Source organism: Capra hircus, chromosome 16, assembly GCF_001704415.2.
Source record: "Capra hircus breed San Clemente chromosome 16, ASM170441v1, whole genome shotgun sequence".
Lineage (NCBI taxonomy): Eukaryota > Metazoa > Chordata > Mammalia > Artiodactyla > Bovidae > Capra > Capra hircus.
The window spans coordinates 79,045,630-79,065,541 of record NC_030823.1 but is presented as its reverse complement, the minus strand read 5'-3'; the positions used below and the strand labels follow the sequence as shown (position 1 = coordinate 79,065,541).

The window sequence follows — 19,912 nt, the reverse complement described above, 5'->3', positions numbered from 1 at the left end:
CAGACGAATGGTCTGCAAATATTCTCTCCCGTTCAGTAGGCGGCGGCTGCGTGCTTTGGCTCAGGGTTCCCTTTGCTGTGCGTTTTTAGTCTGAGGTGGTCCCACTCACTCATCTTTAGCCTGAGGTGGTCCCACTCACTTATTTTGGCTTTTGTTGCCTTTGCTCTTGGTGTCAAATGTAAGAAATCACTGCCAAGACCAGTGTCAGAGAGTTAAACTTTCAGGTTTTTCTAAGAGTCTCTTGATTTCAGGTCTCATGAACACGTCTTTATTCTGAGCTGACTCCAGTTCAGTCACTAAGTCGTGTCCAGCTCTTTGTGACCCCACGGACTGCAGCACGCCAGGCTTCCCTGTCCTTCACTATCCCCCGGAGTTTGCTCAAACTCATGCCCACTGAGTCAGAGATGTCGTCCAACCATTTCTTCCTCTGTTGCGCCCTTTTCCTCCTGCCCTCAGTCTTTCCCAGCACCAGGGTCTTTTCCACTGAATCAGCTCTTCCCATCAGGTGGCCAAAATACTGGAGCTTCAGCATCAGTCCTTCCAGTGAATATTCAGGACTGGTCTCCTTTAGGATTGACCGGTTTGATCTCCCTGCAGTCCAAGGGACTCTCAAGAGTCTTCTCCAACACCACAGTTCAAACGCATCAATTCTTTGGCGCTCAGCCTTCTTTATGGTCCAACTCTCACATCCACACATGACTACTGGAAATAGCTTTGACTATACGGACCTTTGTTGGCAAAGTGATGTCTCTGCTTTTGAATATGCTGTCTAAGTTTGTCATAGCTTCTCTTTCAAGGAGCAAGCGTCTTTTAATTTCACAGCTGCAATCACCGTCCACAGTGATTCTGAAGCCCAAGAAAATCACCGTTTCCATTTTTCCCCTACCTACTTGCCATGAAGTGATGGGACTGGATACCATGACTTTAAGTAAGCTTTCTGAATGTTAAGCTTTAAGCCAGCTTTTTCACTCTCCTCTTTCACCTTCAAGAGGCTCTTTAGTTCCTCTTCACTTTCTGCCATTAGGGTGGTGTCATCTGCGTATCTGAGGCTACTGCTATTTCTCTCAGCAGTCTTGATTCCAGTTTGTGACTCATCCAGCCTGGCATTTCGCATGGTGCGCTCTGCATGTAAGTTAAATAAGCAGGGTGTAAGATAAGGTCCCGATTCCCAAATACCGTTTACTGCAGAGACCGCCCCCCACCCCCCCCACGTGTGCTCTTGGCTCCTCTGCCACACAGCGGCTGACCTCAGAGCGCAGGGTCAGAGCCGGGCTCTCTATTCTGCTCCATGGACCTTTGTGTCTGCTTTTGATGCCAATACCACCCTACTTTGATTACTATCACTTTGTAATATAGTTTAAAATCAAGAACTGTGATACCACACAAATTCTGGAATTGTTCTATTTATGTAAAAAATGCCACTGGAATTTTGAGTGGGACTACACTGGATCTGTAGGCTGTTTTCGGTAGTTTGGACATTTAAATAATGTTCATTATCTCAGTCTATGAACATGAGAAATCTATTAGTTTGTGTCTTCAGTTTCTTTCCTCGATGTCTTACAGCTTTCTGTGTATAGGTCTTTCATCTTGGTGGCTTATGTTTATTCTTACACATTTTATTGTTTTTGACGCAACTATTTTTAAGCTTCTCTGATAGCTCACTATTATTTTCCTTTCTAACTGCTCTGCTCAGGAATTCGAGGACTATGTTGAGGAGTGGTAAGAGCGGGTACCCTTGCCTGTTCTTCAGAGGAAAAGCTTTCAGCCGTTCACTGCTGAATGTATTAACTGGGGGTGTGTCATATATGGCCTTTACCGTGTTGAGGTATGTTCCTTCTACGTGCTTTGTTGAAAGCTTTTGTCATGAAAGGTACTGAATTTTGTCACATGCTTTTTCTGCGTCTATTGAGATATTCACATAGTTTAGTTTTTCATTCTGTTAAGTGGATACTCGTTTATTAATTAGTTTCCGCTCGCTGAGCCCTTCGCGCCCCAGGAGTCAGCCCCGCTTGACGGCGGCATGCTGCCCTTCCCCGCGCTGCTGGGCCGAGTCTGCTGGCGCTGTGCTGAGGCTCACGCTCGTCAGGCACACCAGCCTGCTGTCTCTTCCTGCAGTGTCCTTGTTGTCAGGGAAACGCTGGCCTAGAAAAATGGGTCTGGAAAAGCTCCCTCCTCTTCAGTATTTGGACAGCGTCTGAGAAGGGCTGGTCTTCACTTCTCTTTGAACGTTTGCTGGAACTCCCCAGTGAAACCGTCTGGCCCTGGGCTTCTCCTGTGGCAGGTTTCTCGTTACTGACTCACCCTCCTCATCACCTACCGGTCTGTTCGAATGTTCAAGCTCGTCATGGTCCAGGTCTGCTGGGCTGCGTGTCTCCAAGAGTCTACGCATCTCTTCTGGTACCCATTTGCTGGCAGGCACTTGCTCACAGCGGCCTCTCCGAGCCTTTGTCTCCCTGTGGTCTCAGCTGTGAAGTCTCGGGCTCCATCCCTGATCCGCACGAGTGCTCGCTCCCCTTTCCAGCCTAGCTGCGGCTTGTCAGCTGTGCTCGTCTCCTCAGGACGCCAGCTCTTACTCCACCGCGCTCTTCCAATGCCTCTCTGGCCCCGCTCCTCGGTCACCGCTCTCGTCTTCCTCCTGCTGCCTCTGGGCTTGCATTGGTCTCTTTCGAGCTCCTGAGGGAGACAGTGAGGCTGTCTGAGGCTGTTTTTCCTCTTTTGCTCTAATGTGAGTGTTTCCAGTCATGACCCTCCTTTGTCGCAGCTCCTGTCTCTGCGTCCTGCAAGTCTGGGCTCTAATGTGAGTGTTCCCAGTCACGACCCTCCTCTGCCGCGGCTCCCGTCTCCGTCTCTCTCTGTCTTGCAAGTTTCGGCATGTTGCATTTCCGTTTTCACGTGCTTCGAGACATGTTTAGATTCTCTAATTATTCCTTTGACCCACAGGTTGTTCAGAAAAGTAGTTTGATTTCCATGTATCTGTGATTTTTCTAGCTTTCCTCCTATAACTAATTTCAAAAGTTTCCTCCACATGTGACTGGGAAAGACACTTGATATGATTTTCACCTTAGATTTACCAACCCTGGTGGCATGGCCTGTCCTGCAGTGTACCCCACGCACGCGTGGGAAGGAGGTAGGCTCAGCTGCTGCTGGATGAACTGCTCAGGAGGTCTGTTGGGTCCATCTGGGTGAAAGTGTAGTTTAGGTCCAATGTTCCGTTACTGATTTTCTGTCTGGACAAAAAGTCCCCACTGTAAAGGGGAGGGGGTATAAGTCCGCTGTTACTGTGCTGCCGTCTGTCTCTCCTTTCGGGTTAGTATCTGCTGGGTACACTTCGGTGCCCCAACGGCAGAGGCACGTGAATCTGTGACTGCTCTATCTTCCTGATGAGCCAGCCCCCGTATAGTGTGATGAGCTGTTTCATGTTACAGCTTCTGAATTAAAGTCCACTTGCTGATAAAAGTACAGATATTCTCACTCTCTTCTGGTTTCTATTTAACATGGAGTATCTTTTCTCCATTCCTTTACTTTGAGCCTGTGTGTCTTAAGACCTGTAGCCTCAACTGGTTCTTTCTTCCAATCCATTCGGCTAATTTGACTTTTAATTGGAGAATTTAGTCCATTTATATTTAAGATAACTTTTGGTAAGTAAGCCCAGTTTACTAGTCGCCGTTTTATTAATTGCTTGCTCGCTCTCCTGTGGCCTGCTCCCCACTGCCCCTCTGGCTGTGTTCCGCTGTGAATGGTGATCTTCCATAGAGAAACGCTTTCCTTCTTTTCTCTTCACTGTTTGTGCGTCAATCACAGACTTTTGCTTTGTGGTCACCATAAGGCATTTTACAGATATAAAGAAACTCCACTCCTTCGCTCCCATCACTGAAGTCTCTGGTATCACAGTTCAGTCCCTTTTATGCTGTGCATTCATTATAATGAGGACCCCCTGGTGGCTCACACAGGAAAGCCTCTAATGAGGGAGACCTGGGCTCATTTAGCTGGTTATTTATAACACTTTGATCTTTCACCCTTTACACTAGAGTCAGGTGGTTAATACTATCACATCACAGTATTAGAGTATTCTGAATCAATAATATACTTACCTGTAGCAATATATTATATATTTTCACATTAGTGATATGCATCTTTTCATTTCAGCTGGGAGAATTTCCAGTGTTTCTTGCAAGGCAGGTCTAGCACTGAAGAGCTCCTTCAGCTCTGTTTGTCTTGGAAAGCCTTGATCTAGTCTTCACTTCTGAAGGACAGCTTTGCTAGGTAAAGTATTCTTGGTTGGCCATTTTTTCATTCAGCACCTAGAATGTATCATTCCACTGTCTGAGGACTTGTCTAATCATCGCGCAGAAGGGTTCGGCAGGGCAAAGTCTGGGTGGCTCCTCCCAGCGGGTTTACAGACTGTGTGCCGTCCCTCGAGTTGCTCCCCCGACCACTGAGCTTGCAGTGAGACAGCCTGGTGGCCGCGCTGTCTCCATCAGCCACACGCTTGCAAACAGGCGGACTCGTTCGTGGAGAAGGTGACGGCAGCCCACTCCAGCGCTCTTGCCTGGAAAATCCCACGGACAGAGGAGCCTGGTGGGCTGCAGCCCACGGGGTCGCGAAAACTCGGACACGCCGGAGCGACTTCCCTTTCCCTTGGCCCATAAAGTTTCTGCTGAGAAACCTGTTGCCAGCCTTACGGGGGCTTCCTTCTACGAGAAAAGGTTTTTGCCTCCGGATGCTTTGAAACCCCTGTCTTTGCTTTTAGATAGTTCTATTACACTGCGTCTTGAAGATCACCGTGGACTGAAATTCTGGGGGGAAGTGTATTAGCTTTATGACTAGGAGGCACAACCCTCCCCTCAGATTTGGGAAGTTCCCATGCGGTATTTCTTTAAGAAGGTCTCTTCCCTTTCTTCTGGGACTCCAGCTGATCTACTCTTTCTCCTAAAGGTGCCACTGGGCTCACATCTCTTCCCTTGTTTTCCCTCTCTACTCGCGGTCATCCTCTGACTGGGTAATTTCGCAAGGCCCCACCTTCTACTGCGCAGGCTCCTACCTGACTCCCTCTGCTCCTGATGCTCTCTGTGGCGCTTTGCGCGTCATTTCCCGCACCCTTCAGCTCCAGAATCCATTCGCTGCTTCACGACTGCTCTCTCTGGGCTGAGTCTCTGATTCCGTCTGCCGGTCGTTTTTCTGGTTTCATGAAGCCGTGCTCTGTGCTTTCCTGCAGCTGACTGAGCTGCTTAGAATGACTGCTCTGAACGCTCCATCAGAAGAGCGCAAGCCTCCATGCCTCTGGGGTTGGTCACTGGGAAACTGCTGTTTCTTTCCTGACGCCACGTTTCTTGGCTTTTCAGGCTCCTTTATGTCTTCATTGCAGTCTTCGCATCAGAAGCAGCAGTCAGCTCCTGCAGGCTGCAGTGACCAGCCTCTTACAAGTGTCCAGTCTTGAACTGTTCACCCCAGTGCCGGGCTGGAGCATCTCCACTGGGCCGTGGACATCGGCAAAGGCTCCCTCATCTGTGGGCAGCTGTCTCAGTCAGCGTTCTCCAGGACTTCCGGGACCACTTGCTCGATCCAGAGCTGGGATAGCCTGTGCTCCTATAACCTGACACACAGGTCAGTGAGGTCCCCCCCGGCTGCCCGGTGTTCGGTGATGATGACAGAGCCAAGTCAAATGGGGCCACAGCCAGGGCTGGTGGGCAAGTCAGCAGTCAGGATGTGAGCCTGTCTTCTCAAAACAGCGCGCTTGTCCTCAGGAGGCTCTGCACTTGGACAGATGCCAAACTGCGGGTGCAGGAGGGATGAGAGCGAGCCCCTTGTCCGGAGTCCCCTGACAGCCTGCACCCTAGTGCCCTCTGAGGACACACGATGCCCAGCGCCTCAATCTGCTTCAGGAGGTCAGGGGGCAGGGCAGGTGGGTGGAGAGAAACTCTGTGTTTTTAGGGTTTCAAGCAATTCTTAAGACTCAACTGAGGCTCTTAGGTTTGGACTTGAAAATACCCCTGCAAACACCAATGCCTCTCTGGTCTGTGGGGGCGGGGGGTGGGGGGGCACAAATAAAGGGCTACCTGAGCCACGAGCTACGGAGAAAGATGCAAAACTGGGGAGAACACACGCAGCTCCCAGGCCATGTTATCCCAAGTTTGGTTTCCAGCACAGATACCATCAGTCAAGCAGGCGGGCTGGGCTCTCGGCCCACTTTTATGCTATGCTCCACCACTGTGCAGCCCCAGGCAAGTCAGGTCTCTCTCAGAGCCCAGGTTCGGCCCCCCTGTGGGGGAGGGAGCTGTCCAGATGGTCCCAGAACTGGACTGATTTGAAAAGGAAAGAGGAGAAAACCAGGACACATCTGGGACTCGCAGAAGCCCTGTCCTGCCGACATTCACTCTGCAGGAGATCTCCATCAGAAACCTCTGAGCAGCACAGTGAGCTGGGCAGCTGCTGTTTGGGGCGTCTGCCCTGAGCAACTTCCTGCTGTTTGGGGCGTCTGCCCTGAGTGACTTCCTCTTAGACAAGGCTGCTTGCTCTGAGAAGGCGTACTCACCCCCAGATGGCTCTCACTGCGGAGATTCGAACTGATGGGGGCTGTGTCTCATGAAGACCACTAACCGTTGCCTGAAGAAACTGCTGGATCAACTCGGGGGACATAGCAACAGTAAAGCGGCTGGCAGCCCAGAGGGCCCGGCCCAGGAGGAAAGGAGACACTGGGAAGGAGAGAGAGCAGTCAGGGGCAGGACACGGCACACTCCAGCTGCTCGCCCCTCCTCCCAACCCCACGCCTCGGCGTGCTGCGACAGGTGGGCACCACCTCACACACACACAGCTGATGGACAGGAGGAGCGAGACTGCAAAAGCAGCAGACGCGTGGCCTACGGCACAGAACCTAGAGCAGTTTCCCAGATTCCCAAGGCACAATCTGAACATTCCTAGGCTGAAAAGACACCCCAGCCCTGTCCCCGCCCCAGCTCTCGCCATTCCTCGCGCACTGCTGACCAGCTCTCTGGAAGCTTCCCCACGGCCAGCCTTCCCCTACTCCTGGACCACTGCTGGAATATTACAGATTACATCTCCGCCATTCTCTTATTTAGAATGTCAATAAATTCCACAGCTTACCAAATAAAGTCCCTTGGATCAGTGCCTCTGGCATCACCTCCAATTCCCCTCTGTGCCTCCAAACTCAGGCATGCAGCCCACCTAGGACGCGGCCGTCTTTCGTTGCCATTTCTGTGCTTGGCCTTTAAGCCGACACACTCACCTCTCCTTGTATTATCTAAACCATCTCTTGGGCTGAAGTAACCCTAACTGTCTCCGTGCCACTTTAACCTTACGTCATCAGCTTTCTAACATGAACTATACATACGTACTCAGATATATATATACTGATATTCCAGCCTCTGGGATAAGGATTACTATGCCCTGCCTATTATTAAGATGTTTGAGAATAGAGACTATGCCTATTTAGCTGTGACAGGGCTTAACCTTGTTACCTGTACAATAAATATTAGTTGATGGGACCCAGTCAACAGAACCTAGCAAACTGTGCCAGATAATTACGTGATAAATCACAGAATGGAGAGTAACAATTCTCCAAAGAGGGTCCAGGAAGTCCTGGAAGTTACAAGTGAAACGTTTTCGTAGCAAAACTAAGACAACGCTGTTTCAGACTCACTCCGTCACACACAGTGGTTTCCAAAGGTTCCACGACACGTCACCACTGCTCTGACAGCCAGTGGGACGGATGCTTGCAATTCTTATGTTCTGAAAGCTTCTCAGTTTTAATTTCTAGTATATTAAATACTGTTACACGTGACAAAAAAATCTCCTTGGGGTCACTGATAATTTCTAAAGGTGTAAAGGGGTCCCGAGGCCACAAAAAGTTTGAGAATGGCTTATATAGAGAAGCTTTGCTAGGGCAAATTCTGGAAAAAATATGCCGGTGGGTGTGAGAAATTCCAGCAGTCATCAACATGTAATCACACTGCGTGCGTCAGGGGCCAGGCGCTGCGGGGCGGAAGGTGCGTGGCAAGGCTTCCACCCGCACACGCTGCGCATTCCAGCAGCAGAGAGAAGAGCATCCGCCAAGCGCAGCAGGCTGCACGCGTGCGACCGTGGGAGAGAAGGAGCACCCTCAGCGGGTCTGAGACCACGGCACTCAACTGCCTGGTTCCCTGACCTGTGACTCAGAATGAGAGCGGGCCTGACGGCGTCATTAGGGATAGAGGGAGCTCTCCAGGGGCCTAAGCTGCCCAAAGGGCTAACTCAGGACAAGGACACAGGACAGGGGACTGGCACGGCAGGAGCAATGTGAGGGCCCCACGACCTAGGCTCAGAGAGGAAGCAGAGACAGAGCTGGGGCCTGGCCTCAGGATGCCGCTGTCCCGCAGCCACAGCCCTGTGCCTTGAGGAATGGGCTCCACGCAGTCGAGGCGATTACTTCTAAGGCTAGCAGTGAACCCGAACGTGGGAGCAGAGCCCTTTAATTATCTAGTTAGAATAGTTTCAGAGAGAACAGACGGTTAGAGAAAACTGACGGGAAGCAAGAGAGAGGATGAGCCTGACACAGGCTGCCTGAGGGTACAGGGGGCTCTGCGTCTACAGCTCCGGCCAGAGCGCTCCCTGCAAAGCAGCCACACCTGCGTCCTGTTCAGACACCAAACACCACCCCGGGCAGTGGGCACGAACACAGGGGCAGACGTGGGAGAATGGCAAGAAGAGTGGGCGATGAGGCCGCCCCAGCCTCAGGCTGCGAGAGTTCCACCCCAAGGCTTACCTGAGGGAGCAACAGAGCTGAAGCCCCCCACACCCTGCTGCGCTGAAACACACCTGAGAGGCTGAGGTCTGCCAGGACGACGCCGGTCAGGAAGCCATGCATGTCGAAGGGGACCCTGCCGCTCTTCACGCTGTCGGTGACGGCGGCCTTCACCGAGCCGAGGGCCAGCATGCAGGCCTCATGGATCTTCCACCTGCCGAAGGGGCCCCGCCGCCAAAGGCAGGCACAGGCGCTTCAGCAGGCCTGAGCCTGGAGGGCGCCGGGCTACTGCGCCAGCCCAAGCCTGTACCCTAAACAGTGCAGCTTAATAGCAACAGGCTTCTCTAACTAAAAGCAAAGCAGAAGCCCCTCCTTCCCAGGCTTTTTAAAAAGGGATGAAATAAAAGCGCTGAACCACTTTCAGGAAAAACTGCTTTAGAACGGGTGATGCAAAGCCAGGGTGCCTGCGCTCACCCGGCTCCCCGAGGGTGCCCCCACGAGGCCGCCCGCCGACCCCCCTCACCAGTGCTCGGCGCCACCGCTCTTGGTCTGCTCAGCCTCCTGTAAGTGCCGAGCAGCCGCAGCAGCCAGGGCGGCCGCGCTCTCATGCTGGAAATCAGAGGCCACAGCCTAGGATGAGAGGAGAGGTGCCAACAAATATTTCTGTGCAAATTAGAACCATGAACTGCACTGCCGTGCACGTGGCCAACGTGCTCAGATGCATTCATAATGCAATCCTGAGCTGCACGAAGGCCTCTAAGTTGGAGCAGCGCCCGTCTCTCTGCAGAGGCTGAGCTCTCTAAAGCTTACAGAATGGACGGCTTCCCACGGCTACATTCTGTAGAGCATCAGGGGTCGATGAGAGACACAGCTGTGGCCGGCAACGGACCAGGTATTTATCCCTGGGAGGTCAACTTGGAAAAGCAAGGCTAATCTACTAAGTGACATGCCGTGGCCTTCCTGAGGTGCCTCAGAAACACTAAAGGACAACGGACTGCCCACCAACCGTGAAGCGGGAATAAGTGTATCACCAGACAGGCAGCAGCTTCTCCACAGACCTCAGGCTAGAGACAGCTCTGAGCTCCGGTCAGAGCCAGAGGCGACAGGCAGCCGCCGGGATGCTCACCTAGCAGCAATCGCAGCGCTTGCCTCTAGTCCGCGCTCCACACAGACCCTTGCTGAAGACTGAGCTGAACCTAAGAGCTCCTGATTCAAATACCCTCTCCCATTAGAACACCACGCCCCGTACAATTCTTACATCAGTATTGGCATGTAAATCAGAACCAGACCAAGCACTTTAAAATTCCTGCGTATCAGACTTCACTTGAGATGCTCTTGTTAGTCGCTCAGTCACCTCCGAGTCTTTGTGACCCCATGGACTGCGGCCCACCAAGCTCCTCTGTCCCTGGAATTCTCCAGGCAAGAAGACTGGAGCGGGTTGCCATTCCCTTCTCAGGGGATCTTCCTGACCAAGGGATTGAACCCAGGCCTCCTGAGGGGTTGCAGGCAGATTCTTTACCATCTGAGCTACTCTGCTACCTGCCCCAGTCTAAGGTAAAGCTGCCCAAGACCAGTGCTGAGCTAAGGCTCGAGGGAGGCCCAGAATCAAGAGGAGAAGCGGCTGCCGTCAGGACCCCAGTGAGCGGGGCGTCGGGGCAGCCCTCACCAGCAGCAGGTCCTGGGCCGCGATCCGGACGGTGTAGGAGAAGGTATCGTCGTCCTCGTCTTCCACAAACTGCTGGGGGTTGGCGGTCCACACTTTGATCTGAAAGGACGATGCAGTCAGCTCTCTGTGAGGCTGGCCCCCACACACACAGGAAGATTCTGACCTTCTGTTTTTATCTTGAAGAGAATGCTACTCTTTCTGACGCAGAGAAGCAAACCCTTTATCAAGCCATGCCGCTGAGGCCGCTGCAGAAGGTGGCTGACTGCCGGCTCCTCCGGCTGCCAGTCGGCTGTGACCCCAACAGGCCCATCTGCTGAGTCTAGTAGGTCTGACGGGAGTCTAATGTGAAAGTCACGTCAGTTCCTAGGACGCAGTACAGGCATTACCGTATTTCTAAGGCCCTCTTCTGGTCTAATGACTCTCTGACCAGGCTAAGGATCCGAATGCTGTGTCTCACTGTCTACAGAGAAAGGCCAGGCTCTTCCTGCTATGGCGTCCTTGGCTGGGGGTCCCCTACAGACACCAAAGTGGGGGTACTCTACAAGTCCACCTACCTACCACAGAAGCTGATGAGCCCAGCACCCAGGCACTTGGCAAAATGCTGTGAATGGAAGTCACAGCTTTCCTAGAACTTCCGGCCACGGTGCTCTTCAGGTGTCAGTTTTCAGAAAGAAGCAGACGCCTGAGCGAGACCCCACACGCGGGCTGCACAGGCACGCCGCTCCCCATACTCGGGCTCACGGGCGCGCCGCTCAGCGGCTCCACCACCCCACACTCGGGCTCATGGGCGCGCCGCTCAGCGGCTCCACCACCCCACACTCGGGCTCACGGGTGTGCCGCTCAGTGACTCCGAGACCCCACACTCAGGCTCACGGGCGCACCGCTCAGCGGCTCCACCACCCCACACTCGGGCTCATGGGCGCGCCGCTCAGCGACTCCACCACCCCACACTCGGGCTCACGGGCGCGCCGCTCAGCGACTCCGAGACCCCACACTCAGGCTGCACAGGCGTGCCGCTCAGTGACTCCACCACCCCACACTCGGGCTCACGGGCGCGCCGCTCCCCACACTCGGGCTCACGGGCGCGCCGCTCAGTGACTCCACCACCCCACACTCGGGCTCACGGGTGCGCTGCTCAGTGACTCCACCACCCCACACTCGGGCTCACGGGCGCGCCGCTCCCCGCGCTCGGGCTCGGCGGCTCCGCCGCGCAGGTACCTGCTCCTCAGTGATCTGCATGTACAGAATAACGTAGTAGATCAGCTCGGGCAAGGCCTTCTTGACGGTGCTTTTGAATTTGCTGTTTTCCAGGAGAGCGTGGACAAACTCAAAAATGCTAAAGACGAGGTTTTCAAAGCCCAGGACTTCACCTACAGGCAGTACGCGAGAGAAGCTCTTAGTGACAAGCAGACAGAAGGAAGCTCAGATGCCGGGAAGGAACTACACCCGCTGCGCGTTAGGGTCGGCTACAGCACTTGCTAATGCTGCTGCTCCAGGGAACGCAAGAGGGCCCGAGGACGGATACTAAGCACTCTTGGGGGTTTCCAGCAGAAGAACCAGGGAGCTCCCTGGTGGCCCAGTGGTTAGGACTTTGGGCTTTCACTGCTGAGGGCCTGGGTTCAATCCCTGGTTGGGGAATTAAGATCCTGCAAGTCACGCAGTGCAACCAAAAGAAAGAAAGAAGAATCCGAAGCACTGAACACATTTTCCACTGAGAAATTCCATGACTTCATAAGACTTATGCAAATGCTGACGAGGAACAGATTACAGATTTTCCGTTTCTGTTTCCCCACATCTAATCCACTGACAGGAAACTCAGTGAGAACATTCTCAAGAGAGCAAAGCCTCTAATTTCCTGCCTTCGTCTTGGCTCTCCCTGGCTCCCTTCTCCACCACGAGGTCTGCGACCAAATGCGCTACTCACCGTCGGAGTCCACAGGGTCCTCCACTTCCTCTGTGTAATTGACTTCTGTCCTCACATAAGTATGATGAAGAGTAAAGAAACAGAATCTGCAGCCGCTTTGCACACACGCTACAAGGGGACATGACACACTCCAACACCACGAGCAGACACTCTAAGCAAGCGGAACCGCGGGAACGTGAGGCCCGAGGCTCCAGACGCCCAGCCACGGGGGCGGCCGGCCCCTGCCCTCTCCCAGAAAGGATATAAGGCTGCGCTTTCCGTCAGGGTGTTCCAAACAATGGGCAGGATTTGCTGCATGGAGGACGCCATATGCTTCGGGAAGTTCTTCACCAGGGCCGTCACTGCCTGAGAAGTTACAGGGAAAACCAAGAGGAGCAGGTGATATGGGAGGGAAGTTCCTGAGGTCAGACCACCCTGCAGACTCCCAGCACCCCCGGCAGAAAGCACGCACCTTCAGGACCTCCATCTTGAACCCGCTGTCGGACGCGGGGCCGTCTGGGACCTGCAGGGCCTGGACGAAGGCCTCTGTGAACTGCTGCACCACAGGAAGGATCAGGACCCTGGCTGCGCCCTGAAGGCAGAGACTAAGATCAGCCCTGGACTCAGCCTGGATCTGTGGCGCCCAGGCAGGCGGCGCCTCCAGACCCTCCAGGCTCAGGCCCTAGTCAGAAGGGTGTGGCCAAAAGGTCACCGGAGGTGTCCCCAGGGTCTGCCGTGTCCTTATTCAACACTGGCGGCTCCTCACCAGGAGCTTCTTCAAACCACTCCTGACCCCGGGGACCGGTGCTTCTTAGCTGGGCAGGTCCCACACAGGAGGCGATGAAGGAGCGACAGAGCCCCGGGTGCCGGCTGTGCAAAAACGACGCGGGACAAGGTACCAGGGAAAGACAGGCTCAAACGAAAAGAGGCCCAGCTGCACACGGGCGCTCGCCGCGTCAGGCATGGCTGCCGTGCGCCCAGCACATCCCGCCAGCGCGCAGGGCAGGCCAGCGGCCGCAGCGGAGGCGTGCTCACCTTCTCCAGCTCCTCCATGTTGCAGACCATGTGGGCACAGGTGGTGAAGATCTCCACGGCTCGGGAGCGGGTTCGGACCCCATACACCTGGGAGCGAGTCACAGGGGGGCCGTGAGGCTGATGTGCGTGCACGTGTGACTCAACTGTGACCACTCAACCCTGACACGGGACTGGATCCCCGAGAGACAAGCAATGCCCACCACTCCTGTCCAGGGGACAGATTTACTTAATCCACAGAATAAAAGGCAGCACAGCGTGGGACCTTACTAGCGGCAGCCTTGTATTCAGGCCTCTGTGGGCTAATCTGACTGGACTCACGAAGCTGGGTTCACCTCGGAACCCCGGCACAGTCTGTGCAGTGCTTTCAGAACGCAGCCCCTGGCTCGGGACGGGGAGGAGCAGCGAGGCTGGAACATCCCCCAGCGGGCAGTTACCAGCCCAGCACACACAGCAAGGCCCGTGCTGAGGAGCACGGGAGGCTGTGGCCGGCACGCGGCGAAGGGGGCAGGCGGGGGGAGGGGGGGCAGCCCAGAGAGGCCTGGGCAGCCCCACGGTGGCAGCCTGGAGCTCCGGCAGCCCCTCTGCTCTCCCCAGAGGCCTGGCCTCCCAGTCGCAAGGGAAGGGGCCGAAGCTCATCGGACGCAGCCCTCGGTCAGCCCTCGTCTTCAGGTCTGGGATCAGCAGCAGACTCGACAGGCTCCCGAGAGGCAGGGCCGCTCTCGGCCACGCGGAGCCCCTACCTCGGCCATGGTGAAGATCCTGTACATCTCTGGGAGGATCACAGGCGCAACCAGGGGCATCTGCGTGTCGGTGACTTCCCGCGTGAATTCTGCAGAGAAGAAAGCAGGAAGTAAAAATCACGCTGCTTTATAAAGGCATTCAGGTGACTACTGCTGGGCTGCTTCAGGGGGCGTGCAGGGAGAGACGCTGGCCGGGAGCCCTACCCTGGGGCAGGAAAGTAGTGTGGAGCATCTGTGAGACGGAAAGGGAACACCGCAGGGGAAGGAGCGCACGCGCAACTGTGGAGAGCGCCGGGCCACGGAGGGGACCCTGGGCTCGGCCTGGCCTGCGCCCTCTGCCGGCACCCAGGCGCGCCTCGCCGGGTTCTGCCTTCAGCACCTGGCCCCCGAAGCCGCCGTGACGCAGGTGAGAAAGCCTGGGGGACACCAGGCTCCCGCTCCGGCCTGCCCATGGGGACGGCGTCCGCTGACCAAGGTCAGGCTGCTGCTCAAAGGAAGAGCAAGGGGCCACTACCCCGCCAGTCTGGCCATCGAACCAGACTTTCCCTTCACATCCAAAGCCTCACGAGGCACCGAGGCAGCAAGCTGAGATCTGAAATGCATCACTGACTGTGAAACACAGGACCCAAGCCCGCGTCCGCTCACTCGTCTGCTGCTTAACCAACTGCATTTTGTACTCTGACACTCATTTTTCAATTTACAACCCTTCACATAATTAAGTCCAAACAAGTTTTCTAAGGACACTCATCAAGTCAGAGAAAGCGCAGGACGCCAGCAGCTGCGTCTCCACAGCACTATGACATGGAAGACAGGGCCAAGGCCTGTGTGTCAGCAGCCTTGGCCGTGACAGCTGGCCTGCGCTGCCTCCCCGCCGTTGGCCTTGGTTCTCGTGGACGAACGGTGAGTTTAATGGGAAGCCTCGCTAAACAGGCCAGACAGGAGCAGGGCCTTGAACAGCCCTGACGAGCCCCTTCTGCTCCTGGCCTCCTGCCCACCCACACCACCCTGCGCCCTGCACGCGCGCCTTAGCGGCCCCCAGAGCACAGTCCAGCCTCACGGAGCAGCTCCCTGGTGTGAGGTGGCTGCTCTCCACCCACGTCCGCGGCCTCCAGCACAGGAGCACGCCCTGCCAGCTCCTTCCCTGCGGCCGAGTGCAGTCATCTCACTGAATAGACTCCACTAGTCACACACAGCAAGGGCTCTGCAGCGAGACAGCTCTGGGGAAACGGGCAACCACCTTCTCCTCCAGGTTTCACGAGGAGCAGCTGAACTTTGTGTTGGAGACAGGGGAGGAGCAGGCTTCCTCTCCTTAGCGGAAAATAGACCTGTTCATCGACATTTTGGCATCATGAGGCTGCTGAGTAACGAACCCTAGAAGGCTCACCCCACAGAAGGGTGTGAGGGGCCTCCTGAGAAGTAAGCCGCACAGAAAAGCAGAGCCGCGGGCAGGGAGCGAGAGTCTGAGCAGAGAGCGTGCGACCTCCCCCGCGGGTGGCGGCGCGTGCCACGAGCATGCGTCCCAGGCGATCGACACAGGTGCACCCAGCTGGGCGGCGTGACAGGGCGGGGGGATGGGAGGGGGGCATGACACAAAGCGAGATGGGGGACTGCTCTCGGACACAGGACCGGCGGCTGCTGCGGCAGCCCGGCCGCGGCGCGTGTCCGGCTCTCTCCAACCCCATGGGCTGCACCGCTGCAGGCTTCCCCGTCCTTCACCGCCTCCGGAGCTTGCGCAAACTCAGTGCCAGATGAACTTGCTAGATTGGGCCCCGACGCCAAGTTTAATAAAGCAAAACCCGTAGAAACGCCGTTCCTAACTAGGTAAGAATACATGTCAGGTGAGATGGCAAATCACGGAGAAGGAGAAAAGATATGAAAACCTGCATAAAGAGAGGGGACATCCAGCGGCTACGGTCCACACAAGGATTCCCTGAAAGCAGAGCAGAGGCGGCGGGAGGAAGCAGGGCAGGATCTGCAGAGGCGGGGCCTCTGGCCGTGGGCAGGTTGGGGGCGCGTAACAGCAGGCCTCTGAGGGACTGACAGGCTACCCGTGCTCAGAAGAGCTCCGCACCGAACCTCTTGGGACTAAAAGCTCAAGTATTTTTCTCAACTGCTCACACCAAAGATTACACATTTCCTAAGCTGGCCAAGTGAAGGTCCTGACCACGCCGTGTGGCTCTTTTTATCTTCTTTCCACATTCCCAGAAAAACGACTGGATTGCTCTTATCTTCGCATCAAACTACGTAGAAAGCACTGCGCGACGATGACGACGACCACAGCAGCTACAATCTCTCGCAGGCCTGTCGCGCTGGCACAGGACAGCTCACCAAGACGGGCTCCCCGAGGCCACGAGACGCCCCCGCCAGGTGGGCAGCACCACCACCCCAACTTTACACACCAGGAAAACTCGGGTTCAAGAGGCGAGCAGGTCGGGTCAGGGAGGCCAGACTGTGGACTGCAGTCTGCATGCCGGACTGCCACGCCCTGAGAGGGAGGGTCCCTGACGCGGGCGGGCAGCGTGGAGGTGAGAGCCGGGCGGAATGGGGGCTGCATGGGGCCAGGGTGTGGCGCCCGTACCTGTCAGCACCCGCATGGCCCCGTGGACGGCGTTCACGTCTCCGCTCACCAGCATCCCCATGAGCAGGTTGAAGAGCTGCGGCCAGGCCTCGGGCCAGTCCCAGTGTGCGATGGCCGACACCGCGTAGGCCACGCTGGAGCGCACCTTGCTTATGGACTCCCTCAGGCCGCTGGGCAACAGTTCCCGGATGACGACCTTGGCCTGGAGAGGAGAGAAGCCCGCCTGCGTGAAACGGGGTGTGAGAGCGTGGGCGGTCACTGCCCAGCTCACGTGCTGGAAGAGCAATGTGGGCAGGGTGCCGTACACCTGTGCAGAGGTCCGCAACACTGCACCCCAAGCCACCCACGGCCCCACACTCACGCTGTCCACGACAGGAACCACCAGGCCACGGGCCGTTTAAAGCAGTGAAAACTAGGCGAGATTCGAAGCCGAGCTTGTCGGCCGCCTGAGCCCCATCTGAGGCACTCGGCACCACGCGCGGAGAGCAGCTGTCCCAGATGGCGCAGGCGTGGAGCACTCCCACCGCGGCAAGTTCCAAAGGGCCTCAGACCTCGGAACGCCATGGGGCCCCAGGACGGGTGCACAGCACCCGACCGGGGAGGAGCGCTGCCTCAGGCAACCCGCAAACAATTCTCTGAAGCTGGGATTTTAGATATTTAGGAAACTGAACCTCAGAAGTTAAAACACTTTCACAACATTTTGTAGCTAGTAAGAGGCAGGCTGGCAAGTGAACCAGGTCTGCCTGGCTCTCGAGCTCTCTTTTCTGCAGCACATTGCCCAGAATGGCAGCCGCCAACCACTCCATCCCCTTCTGCCCAGGCTGCTACGAGGACCCCCGACCTCCACAGCGAGACAGGCCGAGTGTCTCTCCTCACCCTTTCTGTGGTCTCAGGGGGCCTGAACTTCTCCGACTGGGCACACCAGTGGGTCTCCACGTACTGTTTCAGGATGACTGACGCCAGCTGTGAAGGAAACGAGCCAGGTGGGAGAGCAAAGAAAGCCTTTCTTCACACATGCACCTACACACAGGGCCTGACGCATCCATCTGAACTGTCCAAGTCTGGAGCAAACTCTAAGTTATTTATAAGCTGGCCTTACCCTTTCGCTTTCCCATAAGAAAGTTTCACCACCAAGTAGAGAGAACTTACTTATAAATGGGGCCAGTCAGTCTTGACTTACCTGACGGATCGCCAGTGCCCCCTGGGGATCGACGGTCAACTCTGCCAGGTGGACACCGAATTCTGGAAGAGAAAATCCCACTGTGAGCCTAAGGGCACCCAGGAAAGCCACGGCGGTTTACTGAGCTCTAACCCTGATGCCAACAAGAAGACCTCAGAGAAGAGCCTGGTTGGGTGCCTCCAAAGGTGCTGGTGACTAACTCCTCCAAGAAAGAGGAGCAGGGAGCCTGCAGCGTGGGGCTGGTCGCGTGGGACAGTCCCAGCACCTCTCACTCCCCCGGTCACTGCACGCCGTCGTGTCCTTCAAGGTGGCGATAAAGTGTCTAATCGTGTCTAATCGAAAACTGGTGCTACCCAACGCCAAGGAAAACGTAAAAGCTGAGACTCCGGGAGCTGCCCAGATCTACGCCATCAGGGAAGAGATGATTAAGTCTAAGGAAATATGGTCTTAACAGGCTTAGTCCTAAAAACACAACCGTTACAAGCCAACAGTTTCTAACAGCAACATACGCAGTAATTTCAAAACGCATACTGGGGGCTTCCTTGGTGGTGCTGTGGGTAAGAACCCGCCTCTCCACACAGGGGACATGGTCCGGATCCCTGGTCTAAGGACCCCACGTGCCACGGGGCAGTGAGGCCCGTGCTCCCCAACGAGACGCCACTGCAACGAGAAGCTTGAGCACCACAACCAGGAAGGCCACGTGGCCACGGAGACCCAGCACACACACGCGCACACACGCATATGGGGGAGGCTGCCACGCTCACTCCCAAATTAAAATTCAGACCCTTCGATGCGATCCCTGTCAAAATTCCAATGACTGTCCTGCAGAGATGGAAAAACCCGCCCTAAATTTCATATGGAATCTCAAGGGGTCCCAAATAGCCAAAACAATCTTGAAAAAGAAGGCCTGCACTGGAGGACTCACTCCCCAATTTCAAACCGCACTGCAGATCCGCAGCAATCCACAGTGCGGCACCGGCGGAGACAGCCCCCCAGACCAGCAGGGCAGCTGCTCGACGCGCAAAGAGCAGCCTGCGCAGCAGCGGGCGCCAGGACCACTGGGTACCCACGTGCGGGAGGACTGCCTGGCCCTCGGCTCACACCAGACACAGCAATTAACTCAGAATGGCTCAGAAACAGGGGGTACGTGGGGTCTTAGTTCCCCAAGCAGGGACTGAACACAGGCCCCCTGTATTGGGAGCGCGGAGTGTCAACCAATGGACCGCCAGAGTCTCCTTGTCTGGGAAAGGCTTAACTCTTCAGCTTTCAAGGCGAGCTTAGTGGGTAATATATTTTCTATGATCACGTTGAGTACTTCACTCCTCTTCTCTCCTGCTTGTATGGCTTCTGAAGAGCCGTCCAATGTAACTGTTAACTCTTGTTCCTCCACAAATAAGGTACTCTTTTCCTCTGACTCCTTTTAAGATCGTCTCTCTCTCGGTTTTCTCCAGTTTCAACATGTTAGGCATAGCTGTACTTTAGTCTTGCTGGTCCTAACTTTTGTCAAATTAAAATTTTAAGGTCAAGTTTATCAACCTTTTGCTGCCTTTGGATTTGAGCTGTAATTAGGAAGCCCTTCTTTATGCCAAAGATAAAGAAAAATTCGCCCATACGCCCTTCTACAATTTTTATGGTTTCTTTTTAAACATTTAGATTCCGAATCCCTTTGCCGCTGACGGTCTGTGCGGTGCGGGAACTGGTCTGATGTCGAGCGGCGCCCCCGCAGCTGGCCCGGCACCTTTACTGAAGGCGTGTCCTTACTAACCTTCCAGTCGCTTGCGTCTGCCCCTAGGCCTCTGTCTCACCCCGCATTCTGTTTGTCTGTGTGCCAGCGCCGTGCGCCTGTGTCGATTATAGAGGCTTCAGGTGAAGCGTCTGCGGGAACTAACTCCTCTTCCGTTTGCCTCTTTTGGTGTTTTGGGAGCTATTCCTTCCAAGCTTCCTTTCTGGTGACCTTCAGAATCGGCCGGTCTCACCGTCTAGACAGCTCACCATCCCATCTGTCCACGCCGGCCTGGAGCCCTTTCGGGACGGCTAACGCTGCCCAATAGCTTCCCGCAGAGTTTCTGTTCA

At 55.4% G+C, this 19,912-nt stretch overlaps 1 protein-coding gene across 2 annotated transcripts in view; it reads right to left on the bottom strand.

Annotated features, from left to right (window-relative positions):
• Positions 1 to 19,912, bottom strand: part of IPO9 (importin 9) — a 39,673-nt gene that overhangs the window by 12,175 nt on the left and 7,586 nt on the right. For both annotated transcript variants that reach the window (XM_018060872.1, XM_018060873.1), the window contains exons 2-14: positions 17,840 to 17,901; positions 17,536 to 17,622; positions 16,660 to 16,861; positions 14,082 to 14,170; positions 13,342 to 13,428; positions 12,779 to 12,898; positions 12,572 to 12,672; positions 12,328 to 12,386; positions 11,622 to 11,773; positions 10,404 to 10,502; positions 9,261 to 9,367; positions 8,812 to 8,951; positions 6,533 to 6,692 (exon numbers count right to left, since the gene is read on the bottom strand). In XM_018060872.1, coding sequence (XP_017916361.1) covers positions 6,533 to 6,692; positions 8,812 to 8,951; positions 9,261 to 9,367; positions 10,404 to 10,502; positions 11,622 to 11,773; positions 12,328 to 12,386; positions 12,572 to 12,672; positions 12,779 to 12,898; positions 13,342 to 13,428; positions 14,082 to 14,170; positions 16,660 to 16,861; positions 17,536 to 17,622; positions 17,840 to 17,901 — 1,465 coding nt within the window. The remainder of the gene's footprint in view (positions 1 to 6,532; positions 6,693 to 8,811; positions 8,952 to 9,260; positions 9,368 to 10,403; positions 10,503 to 11,621; positions 11,774 to 12,327; positions 12,387 to 12,571; positions 12,673 to 12,778; positions 12,899 to 13,341; positions 13,429 to 14,081; positions 14,171 to 16,659; positions 16,862 to 17,535; positions 17,623 to 17,839; positions 17,902 to 19,912) is intronic.